The sequence below is a fragment of the Helobdella robusta genome (assembly GCF_000326865.2).
Source record: "Helobdella robusta unplaced genomic scaffold HELROscaffold_5, whole genome shotgun sequence".
Lineage (NCBI taxonomy): Eukaryota > Metazoa > Annelida > Clitellata > Rhynchobdellida > Glossiphoniidae > Helobdella > Helobdella robusta.
The window spans coordinates 1,113,858-1,126,643 of NW_008705254.1; the positions used below are offsets into that span (position 1 = coordinate 1,113,858).

At 35.4% G+C, this 12,786-nt stretch overlaps 3 protein-coding genes across 3 annotated transcripts in view; 2 read left to right on the top strand and 1 right to left on the bottom strand.

Annotated features, from left to right (window-relative positions):
• Positions 1-1,846: 1,846 nt before the first annotated feature.
• HELRODRAFT_189125 (hypothetical protein) lies at positions 1,847-6,311 on the top strand (the record flags this gene model as incomplete). Its single annotated transcript, XM_009027132.1, has 6 exons — positions 1,847-2,054; positions 2,378-2,548; positions 3,512-3,702; positions 3,973-4,392; positions 4,664-4,798; positions 4,954-6,311. The coding sequence occupies 6 exons, from the start codon at positions 1,847-1,849 to the stop codon at positions 5,836-5,838; spliced, it is 2,010 nt and encodes a 669-aa protein (XP_009025380.1). The 3' UTR covers positions 5,839-6,311.
• A 373-nt stretch (positions 6,312-6,684) lies between these two features.
• HELRODRAFT_163184 (hypothetical protein) lies at positions 6,685-9,957 on the bottom strand (the record flags this gene model as incomplete). Its single annotated transcript, XM_009027133.1, has 6 exons — positions 6,685-6,792; positions 7,186-7,427; positions 8,463-8,506; positions 8,895-8,965; positions 9,289-9,572; positions 9,894-9,957. 6 exons carry the CDS (start codon positions 9,955-9,957, stop codon positions 6,685-6,687), a joined length of 813 nt encoding a protein of 270 aa, XP_009025381.1.
• A 1,060-nt stretch (positions 9,958-11,017) lies between these two features.
• HELRODRAFT_163185 (hypothetical protein) overlaps positions 11,018-12,786 on the top strand; it is a gene marked incomplete at both ends in the record, with an annotated part of 2,165 nt that continues 396 nt past the window's right edge. Inside the window, 6 exons of the mRNA XM_009027134.1 lie at positions 11,018-11,026; positions 11,337-11,545; positions 11,730-11,793; positions 11,904-12,017; positions 12,300-12,439; positions 12,761-12,786. The exon at positions 12,761-12,786 is cut by the window's right edge and continues 29 nt beyond it. Coding sequence (XP_009025382.1) covers positions 11,018-11,026; positions 11,337-11,545; positions 11,730-11,793; positions 11,904-12,017; positions 12,300-12,439; positions 12,761-12,786 — 562 coding nt within the window. The remainder of the gene's footprint in view (positions 11,027-11,336; positions 11,546-11,729; positions 11,794-11,903; positions 12,018-12,299; positions 12,440-12,760) is intronic.

Sequence of the window (12,786 nt, forward strand, 5' to 3'; positions counted from 1 at the left end):
GTGTGTGTGTCTGTGTGATTAGTTGTACGCCTTAATCTATTTTTCGTCGTTCGTTTTTATTTCTTGGCTCGTTCGTTCATTCAATCATTCGATATATATTCTAATATTTATTGCTTTTGAACACGGACCGACACACACATACACACACGCATGTATATATATATCCGTTTTTGTAGCGTATTACTTTTTAAAAGTCGATTTCTATGTTGTTATAAGAATAGCAACCATTAAATATATATATATATATTATTGTGTATATTTTCTCATTACCTGTTTTCACGAGATAATTATTTATATATTATATACTATCACTCATTCTTTTATTTCTTTGTTTGTCTTTTATTCTACACACGCACGCACACACCAGCACCCATCACACACACACACACACACACACACGAATGCACAGACAAACAAACACACACATACACACAGCTAAGCACACATATATGTACACTTTCTTTGTAATCTTTTTATAAACTTTAAGAGTCTATATCGATATGATATTATTATTATATATAGATAATAATTATATTAATATTATTGTTATTTTATTTTTTTTTTTTTTTATTAAAAAAAACTGATTTTATTAACATCAATTTATTGTAAAATTTGTATATATATATATATATATATATATATATATATATATATATATATATATATATATACGATGTGTTTATAAATGATTGAGATTCGCTAACTTGATGTCTCCTAAATTGATGAAAGTAAAAATTTTATGAAAAGAAGAGAGAGAGAGAGAGAACGTATGAGATGGAAGTTAAGAATATGTGGGTAAATGACAAAAATTCCGATACACTGAGAAAAAGAGAGAGAGATAGGTAGAAAGAGAGAGAGAGAGAGAGAAAACCAGAGAGGAAGAAAAATTATTCTAAGTGTGCACAGTATTGCTTCATGTATTCTAGTTTTTGTCTAATTCTTAGGGGTCAATAGTTGCAGAAGATATGAATGGGAAAACGAAAAACTGAAAAATTGCCGTATTGAATGAATGAATGAATGAATGAATGCATTTATAATAGCCGCATGGATGAATAGATATATGGATAGATAAATGAATGAATGGACGAAAGAATGAATGAATGATTGAATAAATGAATGAATGAACGAGTAAGGGATCGATTGACGGTCGCCAGATGCAGAGACACGTCAATAATTGACTGAATGAATTTAATTTATCAACGTTCGTTTTCATCTACATTGAACATATGACACGGAGGAAACTTGGCTGGCGTCTGTCTCCATACAAACTTGCATGTACCGCGCAGAACTTGTGTACATACATTTCCTACTCTTTCTTTAGCTTCTCTTTCTCTCTCTCCTCTCTCTCTCTCTCTCACGGTTGTACAGTCGCCGCGTTGCTGACAACAGGACGATGTGCGGAGGCTGGCTATGGAAAGCCCATGCAGGCATAATTTAAGAGATGTTGATGATGAGAGAGAGAGAGAAAGATGTCGATGATGTTGTTGTTGCGAAAATGATGCGGATGATGATGACGATGATTGTGGTTTTGGTAGTGATGATGATTACGATGTTGAAAAGCTATCGAGCGTACATTTTAGTCGGCTGTTGTCTAATTTTGCAGTTGATTCGTTTGACGTGAAACATTGTGAGACAAAATCTCACATTTTCATCAGCACATATCGCGTTGGAGTTTATTTCAATCGCCTAATCGTAGCATGGCAATCGCAGTTTTATTCCAGAAGAAAGTTTGCAATCAGCAGCTATAACACGTCTTTAAATGAAATTAACGTAATTAATCGCCCCCGACTAATTTTAAATTTCTGCCAGCTAAAGTATTTTTACCAAAAAAATTTCCAATAAAAAAATGGAGGACGAAAGCGGCGACATATACTCGCCGGAAATGGTTGAACCGGTTGTGATAGCTTACTCGATCGACGACTGCATCCTTCCGGCATTTCATCCTCCTCCTCCCATGGGCAGACTCTGGCCCGAGAACATCATCAACCACATCCATGACATCAGTACTGCTCTTGTCTATTTGATACCCGGTCTGCTGGCTATCTGTACAGTTGGTCAGTATTTTACTGTCGTTCTGTCGCTGAGTTTTTGAATTTGAATTGGTTTGCAACCGTTGTTGATTTTTTTCGAGAGTCAGTTGGTTTAATATTCGTCTAAAATATAATGGGATATTGAGTATAGTCTTAAAACTTAGGCGATTAAATTTCCATGTAGTCAAATTCAATCCGGAAATAATTTAAAAATAGATAAGTGAACTACCAAATTTATTTAAAAACCTGAATTCTCTAACATATTTTGCATAGAATTTCGTTTATCACCACCAGCAGCAGCCACAACATTGAAGACACCATCATCATTGCTCTTGACTTTTCCTCAGCTTTTGATACTGTTGACCATACTATTCTCTTGAGACTGCTGCATCTTTCTTTTAATATTACTGATTCTTGTCTATCTTGGTTTTCTTCTTATCTCTGTAATCGTTTTTCTTCTGTTGTTCTCAATAATTCTACTTCTAACTCCTCTACTCTTACTTTCGGGGTACCTCAGGGTTCTATCCTTGGCCCTCTTTTATTTATACTCTATACTTCTGAACTACCTCGTATTATTAATAACTTTTCTTTCTCTAGTCAACTATATGCTGATGATTCTTACATTTATACTTCTTTTCCTCCATCTAATCTCAATAGTGTTCTTCATAATTTATTTCTATGTCTTTCTTCAATTATCGATTGGTCTGACTCTATGTGTCTTAAACTTAATCCTTCTAAGTTTGAATTAATTTGTTTTAATAAATCTAAACACTCTATTACTATTCCTCCTATTATCTTACCTGATTCTAAAACTCTTGATGTCTCTCATAATTTTCGTAGTCTAGGTTTTATCTTTGATTCTACTATGTTTCTCTCTTCTCAGATTAATAGTGTTGCTAGAAGCTCTTACTTTCATCTACGTAAAATAAAAAAACTTTTGCCTTTTCTTGATGATCCTACTCTTCTCCTTCTTCTATGGTTTTCCTGATTCTATACTCTATCCTTTAAGTAAAGTTTTTAACTCTGCTGCTCGTCTAGTTGCTCGTGCCCCTTTCTTTTCTCATATATCTCCATATCTTGTTCTCTTGCACTGGCTACCTATAAAATATAGAATAATTTTTAAAATTTGCACGTTCATGTATAAGTCTCAATCTAAATTATTTCCTAAGTATTTATCAGATATATTAATTGAACCTAAACGCCCCGGTTTACGATCGTCTTCTTCTTCTCGCTTTTTCTTAACTCGTGTTAAACACTCTTTTGCCAAATCTGCTTTTGCTTTTTCTGGTCCTTTTCTCTGGAACTCTTTACTTACTTCTCTGACTACTTCTCTGACTACTTCTCCATCACTTGCCAAGTTCAGAGCGGATCTCAAGACCCATCTGTTTTCAAAATTCATTGAGGAGCGCTGTTGAACATCGCGGAAATAGCTAATTGATTGATTGATTGCTCATTGTCATCCATCAATATTTCAAATACAGGAAACCTAGTGGCCATAATCGTCTTGAAGCGTTTGTACACAGGCGTGCTGTCGACCGGCCTCTATGTGCTTCTCTCGCTTCTGATCGACATCATAGTCGTGTGGTTGCGCTGTGGCATGGAGTGGATGCGTCTGGCCACAAACACCAACGTCCGGGAGATTATTGTCGCATCTTCTCTTGTCCTCTGCAAGGTCAGCAAAATCTTTAACATGCACTCAATGCACGCCTGCCTGTACGTGCTTGCTGAGAATGTTTCTGGCTGAGTTTTAATAGGTGTGTGTGCCTATTTGTAATGCTTTTTATTGTTTGTTTGAAAATTATTAAAATTTATGTTTGTTGGTTCGACGTTATTTCTACCTAAACCTCATATAAATTCATCCTCATCTAATATCTCAAAAACGTTACCGATATTCAGCGTTTAGCGTTAAAATTTTTATAAATATTCCAAACACTTCTTCCAGATCTACCCCTTCATATCGAGCACCCTCCTCCTACTGAGCACCTGGTTGACGGTGATGATGGCCGCGGAGACAGCCTGGGTTCACCAGCACCCCCAGCGACTCATGAGGGTTTGTAAAATTGGCAGGGCCCGACTCATGGTCCTGGCTGTTGTCTTTCTGTCGGTGTCGGTAAACTGCCCGAGTTTTTGGACCTATTCTCTCTACACATCACCCGTCGTAGTGTACACCCCCGATGCTAAACAAACAGCAAACGATGGAGATTCCATGGTTTATGATGAAAAGTTTGGTGAGGTGGAAATGGACGAGGTGGTGAGCAGTGATGTGCAAGGGAGGCCGACCTGCGCTAATGAAATTATGGACGAGAGGCTGCTAGTTGCCGCTGCTGCTTCTCTTCCTCCAAAACAATCAGAGGAGACGATAGTATTTTTTGAGAGCTTTTAATTCATAATTTTACACATATTTAAGTATCCATGAGTATTATTATCCATAATTTTATTTCTATAAATATAATGCTAATAAATATCGGATGAAACAACTTTTTGTTTAATCGATATGATATTTGGGTATAATGGTTTAAAATCCTTTGGTCGTTCTGCTCTTAATTCAGTTACGAAACTACAATTTCAATATAAAAAAATTCGATTTAATTGATGAAATAACGAAAAGTAATTTAACGACCGAATTTTTAAAGTCATTTCCAGGATTGGATTACAGGAAGACAATTTTGATGGTTGTCGATTTGCTTCTGCTTGATCTCCTGCCATATTTCATCGTATTCTCGTCAGCAGTCATGCTTGTAACAAAAAGATTGAGAAGGAAGGATCAGGTCTGTTAGTTTTTTTTTACTTAGAATCGTAAAAATATGAATTAAATTTTAAAAATAAAATACTAATTTGAAGGAATTACGAATATATATAAGTTTATCAAAAATTAAAAAAATGAACCCAGTCGCCAATTTTTTTTCTCACGCTCACAATCTAGGTGCGCCAGATCGACAACACTTGGAAGGCCTGCAACATAGATTCAGGGGTTGCCCACCAATTACACTCCACATTCATCTGTCTCTGCCTAGCTCATACCATTCTCATGTTCCCGAAACTCGTCTACAAGACCTTCCTTTTGGTGACTGATCTCCAGGTGACAGGGCTTGTGTCGTATCCAGTGGAGCACCGGCCGTGTACAATCGTGGCCAAAACTGTCTGCTACCTCCTGCATTATACCTTCATGTCGTGTAAACTGTTTCTGTTTCTGGGTTCTTCAACGGCTTTCAGAGGTGAGTGTCTGGCACTGATCACGTGCAACTCTACCTGCGAACCAGTCGTCACTTCCGGTTCCGTTTCAGACGATCACGTGTCTACAGGGCTCCCGCTTTTGCACAACAACAATAACAATACCCAGCATCAAAACGAGTGCACAGTTCTGGAAACAACGGGACTGACCAACTTGAGCATGCCAGCAACAACCACCACACAGATCACTCCGACCACCAACAACGCTCTCTCCCTGACAAGTTCCCTTCGATCCACCCCAAACAATTACATTCCTCACCCTCCTCCACCTTCTTCCATCCATCACAGCACTCTTAGTCGCATGGGGAAGCCCAGTCACGTGACCATGAACACCAACACCCTACCACTTCATCGAACCGTCAACTTTTCCACCACAACCACCACCGACCACCTCAGACAACCACCTCCACCATCCCAGCTAGCATCGCAGCAGCAACCATTACGTCACCTTACTGCTGCTATACCGGAAGTGACGTTTGCAGATGACGTAAAACCAGAAGATCCAGTTGCGTCATCGGCCGCCATTTTAGAAAATGGAGCGCCGTGTATAAAAATTTTCAGCATGACATCGGTGTGATAATGAAATGGACAAACAAACACACAAACAAACAGAAAAACAGACAAACAAACAAACAAGGATATTTTTGAATCAAAATTAATCTCATTTAAATATTTTGATTCCGGCTTCCAAGATAGTAGGTGTATAGTGACGTCACGTGATGTGTTATTGTCGTTGTCTCGTTAATAATTAGTAAGATTGTAAAGATATTTTATTTATTTAATTTGGTTGTTTTTTAACAAGTTTGATGTTAATATTATCATTCTTCTTCACCGACCTCATTCAGTTCTTACTTGCAATAGTTACTTCTTATAACTTTATTTCTAAACCAGTTAGCTGAGCTATATCGTCGAAGTTATCTTCCAAACATGTGAGCGTTTTCGTTCGTTCGTTCGTTCATTCGTTCATTTATTGAATCAATTCATTCGTTCATCAATTTGTTCGTCTTTTTGTATGTTCAATTACAATAATTCATTAATTAATTAATTCATTCATTTATTTTAGTGAATTTTATAAATTCAATTCCACGAAATGCAAATCCCATTTCATTGATTAATTATTATTAATTCAATTATTTAAAAAAATTAACTATTAATTAATTATTTACTTCAATTTATTAATTCAATTATTCAACTAAAGTTAACAAAAAATGTTCAATCGTTTAAAATTTTTTACAAATAAATCGAAAACCTGACAAAAATTTTACTACTACTACTGCTACTGCTACTATTACTACTACTACTTCTACTACTACTGCTGCTGTTGTTGCTACTACTACTACTACTACTACTACTACTAACAATAATTATATTTAAAATTATAAAAAAATTATAATCATAATATATTTTTTCTAGATTTTCATTTTTATTCCTGCTCTCCACGACTCATTCGCCAGAGGTGTTGGAAATATATGACGTAATCATGGAAGGTCACCGAGTTTTTTCTCTCTACGTCCATGTCTTTCATGAATATCTGTGTGTTTGTGTGTGTGTGTGTTTGTGTTTGTGAGTGTCTGTGTGTGTATGTGTGTGTTTGTAAGTGTTTGTGAGTGTCTGTGTGTGTCTGTGTGTGTTTGTAAGTGTTTGTGAGTGTCTTTCTGTGTATTTATTGATAGTTTAAGCAAAATTTGTAATAACACTAGCACAATTTCCAATTATATTTTTAGGAATTGATGATAATTTTTGTAAAATTTATGAAAAAACATGCAACTTATCTCACAAGTACTATCACGATCCACATCAACATCTTTAAAAACACTCTCGAAATACTCATCCCAATCTCAAACGACATCCTCTCTACAATCCACATCCATATCTCTACTCCCCTCCCAGCTTATCCCCTCCCAGCCATCCACATCTCACTCACAGTGGCCTCCAACTCGCATCGTTTTTCATCAAGGGGTATCTTCCACTCTTGCTGGCAGAGGGCCCAGGCCTCCCTGACCTCTTCATGGGCCACCGTGCCGTTGCCGTTGTAGTCGTAGCCGTCGAAAGATTGACGCAGTAATCGCAGGCAGTCGGCGCGTGTCGCTTGTTGTTGCTGTGGAATGGTTTCAAAGGTTGAGGTCGTCATCGGAGTTTGAAATTCGCGAATTTCTACCACGATTTCTTTTGGATTGGTTGTTGGCGATGTAGGTGGTTTTGCTGCTGCTACTGCTGTTGAGGCGGTGGTTGCTGCTACAACAGCTGCTGTGGTTGCTGCAGTTGGAAATGATGAATTATGAGATGTAGACGCCGGTGAATTGGTAGGTGTTTCTTCTGACGCTGCAAATATTGATGTTGTCGATAGTGCTGTTGTTCCTAAAAATGTTGCTTCTTTAATTGCTGTTGCTGATGTTGTTGATGTTGTTGTTGTTGTTGCTGATGTTGTTGTTGATGTTGTTGATGATGATGATGTTGCTGATTTTGAGCTCATTGCAGTAGTTGTAGTAGTATATTAGTTGTTATTCACCGTATGTTGTTAACGAAGTTGAAAGTTTCGAATAAAGAAATGAACACTCTCTCTCTTTCTTACTCTCTTTCTCTCTCTCTCTCTCTCTCGCTTTTTCTCTCTCTCTCTTTGTTTTTCTCTTTTTATGTTTGTGTGTTTTTGTGTATGTGTACGTGTGCGGCGTTGCGTGTCAATATAAATTTGACTGTTAAAGTAAACATGCTATTTTTCGAGTCTTTTCACAGAAATAATAATTATTATTGATAATATTAATATTATTATTATAATTATTATTATTATTGGCAAAAATAATAATTAAAATAATAATAATAATAATTTTTTATTGTTGTTATTATTTCACATCGACGTCATTTGGCTTTGTAGTTTTTTTTATTGATATTTCATATATCATGTGACAGTTTATTAGCTGGTGACGAAGTTGCTGATGACGATGTTGATGATTGTGATGTTTTCTTGTCTTTGTTCCTGCTGATAGTATTCTTTATCTTTCTCTCTGTCCGTCTCTCTCTCTCTTCTCTTTCTCTCTCTCTCTCTTTCTCTCTCTCTTTTTCTATACTTTTTCAAATTATTTATCATACTCTTTATCTCTATCTATCTGCATTTTTTTATTTAACTCTTTTTATCTCTGTATCTCATTCTCTCTCTCTCTCACTCTCTCTCACTCTCTCTCTCTCTCTCTCTCTCTTTCTAACTTTTTCTCTGTATCTCTCCACCTTCACATACCTTTAACTTATGTCTTGCGATGAAAGAATAAATTTACAACTCGTTTTATTGATTTTTTAATTTTTTCAACTTTTTTGAAATAAAAACAACCAATCATTTTCTGAAGAAAAAAAAAAACGCTTTCAACTCTTTAACCTCCATTCGATTAACTCAAAATCTTACGAAAAAGATATTTATATCATATAACATATCATATATCATATCATATCTTATCATATCACATCTTATATCACATCATATCATATCTTATATCGTAGCGAGTTGTAGTCAATCAAAATATTACAGATACAGATAATAAAAATAACAACAACAACAACAACAATAATAATAATAATAATAACAATAATAATAATAATAATAATAATCAGACGTCATAGCCCTGACTTAGAAGCCAGAGGTACCTGAAATACTTGACATACTCGCCGAAATCAACCTGTCCGTCGCCTCCTTTGTCTATGTCTTTCATGAAAATCTGATTTGTGAATTATTATTATTATTATTATTTTAGTAGTAGTAGTAGTAATAGCAGTAGCAGTAGTAATAGCAGTAGTAGTAGTAGTAGTAGTAGTAGTAGTAGTAGTAGTAGTAGTAGTAGTAGTAGTAGTAGTAGTAGTAGTAGTAGTAGGAGTAGTAGTAGCAGTAGTAATAGCAGTAGCAGTAGTAGTAGTAGTTGTTGTTGTAGTTGTAGTAGTAGTAGTAGTAGTAGTAGTAGTAATAGCAGTGGTAGTAGTAGTAGTAGTAGTAGAAGAACAATCCAAATCCAAATCCCCTCCCAGCCATCCACATCTCACTCACAGTGGCCTCCAACTCGCATCTTTTTTCATCCAGGTGCATCTTCCACTCTTGCTGGCAGAGGGCCCAGGCTTCCATGACCTCCTCATGGGCCACCGTGCCGTTGCCGTTGTAGTCGTAGCCGTCGAAAGATTGACGCAGTAGTCGCAAGCAGTCGGCGCGTGTCGCTTTTTTTGGACTGCTGTCGTCTGCAATGGCTGTTGGTGGTGCTGCTGGCTGTGTCGTTGTGGCTTTCATATCTAATGTTGTTGGCCGTTGTGGGGCTGGTTTTTTGGAGTTGATGGAATCTGTCGAAATGAGTGGGTGAGAGAAGATGATGGCGAAGAAGAATTAATAGCAAAAGTTCTGATGGTGGAGATGGTGTAAATGGGGAAACGAGATGGCGATGTGATGTGATGATGCCTCTGGAAGATACTGCTGACGATGTAGATAATAATGACGATATAGTATGATATCACTTGATATAGTATGATTTAATAAGATATAGAGAGATATAGATAGATACAGAGAAATATTTAGTAAATTATAACAAATTTTGACGTGATAGATTAAACTAATTTATTCATCTTTGTCTTCATCATCGTCGTCATCTTCTTCGTCATCATCACCTTCACTAGTGGCATCATTATTTTTTGCAGTCTCATCCGAAATTTCACTTTTTAAAGACTCCATGTTTGAAAAAAATGGATTAATATTCTTAACTTTTATTTATTTAAAATAATTATATTAAAAAATTCGTTAATAATGAATTATTTTAGAAAACTTTTATGAAGATTAATTTTTCTAACTTCGAAATGTAAATAAAATGAATGTATCTCTATAATTATTATTTATTTCTAAATAAAATTTAAAATCAAGACCGCTACATACATCATCATTATACTACATTATAATATAAAGTGTAATATAGGCGATCGATAACACAACTGCTTATCAGCCTATTGCATAGAGGCAAACCGGGCAAACAGGTACACAACAGGGCAAACAGGTACACACACACACACACACACACACATATCTTATCTATGATTCGATACAAGCAGATGTTTGAAATGATCTTATAAAAATGTACTGTTATATTTTATAGGATATATAATGTTATCATTGTTCGTAATCTTGCATGAATGTGTGTGATGTGTGTATGTGTGTGTGTACGTACGTATGCATGTGTGTATGCATACGTGTGTGCATGTACAAATGGTTAAGAGAAATCAACACACAAACATCGGTGGGGTTACTTTTGTTGCATTCGAACACGGTCATCACTGCACGCCATGTAAATCTGACCCAGACGACTTTAACCACAAAGCAATCACGACGGCCAATGTGTATGTATGTGTGTTTGTGGAACTGAGAACATTATGAACAACATATAGTCAAAATGTGTATTGTATAATTAAATAATTAGATAAATCTTGATCCGGAATTTGCTAATTCCAACTTTATTGAATCTAATTTAAAGATAATTACATTTAATTAGTATAATAATACTCAAACTATACTGATTTACAACTATACAATTCGAAGTATAGAATTTTCATAAAAACTAAGTTCTTTGTCGATATGTACTCTTTGGTTAAAAGTTTCGCAATTAAACGTCGTATAAATAAAAGAATAAATAAATCTTGTTACGTTCTGCCGAGATAATTTAGTGGATGAATTAGTGGAATAATATTTCTAGGCTATTTAAAGTTCATTTCGTGGCTACTTCATTGATAATCATCATTCCGAGATGCAAAAGGTACGTGTTTGATGTTTCTAAATTTTATGACACCTTTAATTTTGCCGTCAAATAAAGATTTAAGTAAGAATTTCAAGAGGTTCATTAATTAAAATGGCGCATTTGATTGGTGTTAGTGTGATTAGTGATTTTGTAAAATGGCGTCTTTTAAGAAAGAGTTAATCTATTTTTGATAAAAAAATCCTCGCTTAAAATAATTTTGTCATTGAAACTTAAATTTTATATAGAAATTATTTATTATAATATTAAAACTTTTTTAAAATAAAACCTAACAAAAATTTTTAAACCAAACTTATTTCTCTGTCCCCAGACAACGATAAATGGTGTAATTAAAGAAAACCAAGAGTTACAGCAGTCAGAGGAGAACACGTCCCTGATCAGTCTGCCTGGAGAAATATACTCAAAACATCCTCTGGAACACAGATGGGTCCTTTGGTATTTCAAACAAGAGAAGGGTAAAGATTGGTTGGAGGGACAAAAAAAAGTGGCGGCCATTGATACAGCAGAGGATTTTTGGGCGTATGTTTTTTTTTAATCTTTTTTTAATTTTGTTTTTTTATTTAAATGTTGAATATTTCAGTAAATTCTGTAGTTAATAATGAATTAATGATGTTTAATAGATAAGTATTAATATAATTAGTAACAAATGGTATTAATAAATTTTACTAATTAAATTTAATCAATTAAATTAACTTTTAATCAGATTATTCAACTACATACAACCTCCAAGCTGCATTAATGTTGGGTGTGACTACTCTTTCTTTAAGGTAAGAACTTGAAATTGAGTATTCGATTAAATAGTAAAAATTTGTTCTTCTAATTTTCCTAATTTGGTAATCCCTTGCTTCTACACCTCCCTAATCTGCCTAATTAATAGGATGGTGTTCAGCCGATGTGGGAGGATGCCAGCAATCACAGAGGCGGCCGATGGATCATAAATATGGACAAGAGAATGAGAAATACAGAACTCGATAGCTTTTGGCTCGAAACTGTAAGCATTTTTTATGTGTTTTAAAAATACTTATTGTGTGTGTGTGTGTGTGTGTCAATGTTGTTGTTTTTGTCATGTGATCATCATCATATCACAACTACAACAACTTCTTGCCGAGAATGTTGGGTCGTTGGCAGTTTCTTCTGCATACATTATCATCAATATTTTTTCTTCTTTCTCATTTGATCATTGCCAAATCATCATCACAAAATCACTGAGTTATCAACTCGGTCGCCATTTTAAAATCATCTTCATTCGACATCATTTCGTCACCGGAACCAGCTCCTGGCCATGATAGGAGAGGGCTTCGACAGCTACTCCGACGAAATTTGTGGGGCTGTGGTGAACGTGCGCATGAAGGCCGACAAACTTGCCCTCTGGACCAAAAACTGCGAGGACTACCAGGCCACAATTTCCATCGGGTTCGTCGTTGGTGCTATTTTATTATTTTTTTTATTGATGTAGTGCCCAAAATATGGATTCATACTATTCTTTTGTGTATACAGACACTAGCACACATACACACACGCACACACTGATACACATACATACATACATACTTAACATACTTATGCACGCATACATTTGAGAACAGATACATCATATATACTACACTACCCTACGTGTATTTCAATCGTTCATTCATTCATTTATTCATTCATTCATTCATTCATTTATTCAATCATTCATTCAATCATTAATTCATTCATTTTTAATTAGAGTTTGCCTTAATTTATTTTCAGACAAACATTCAAGCAAAGACTTCAGA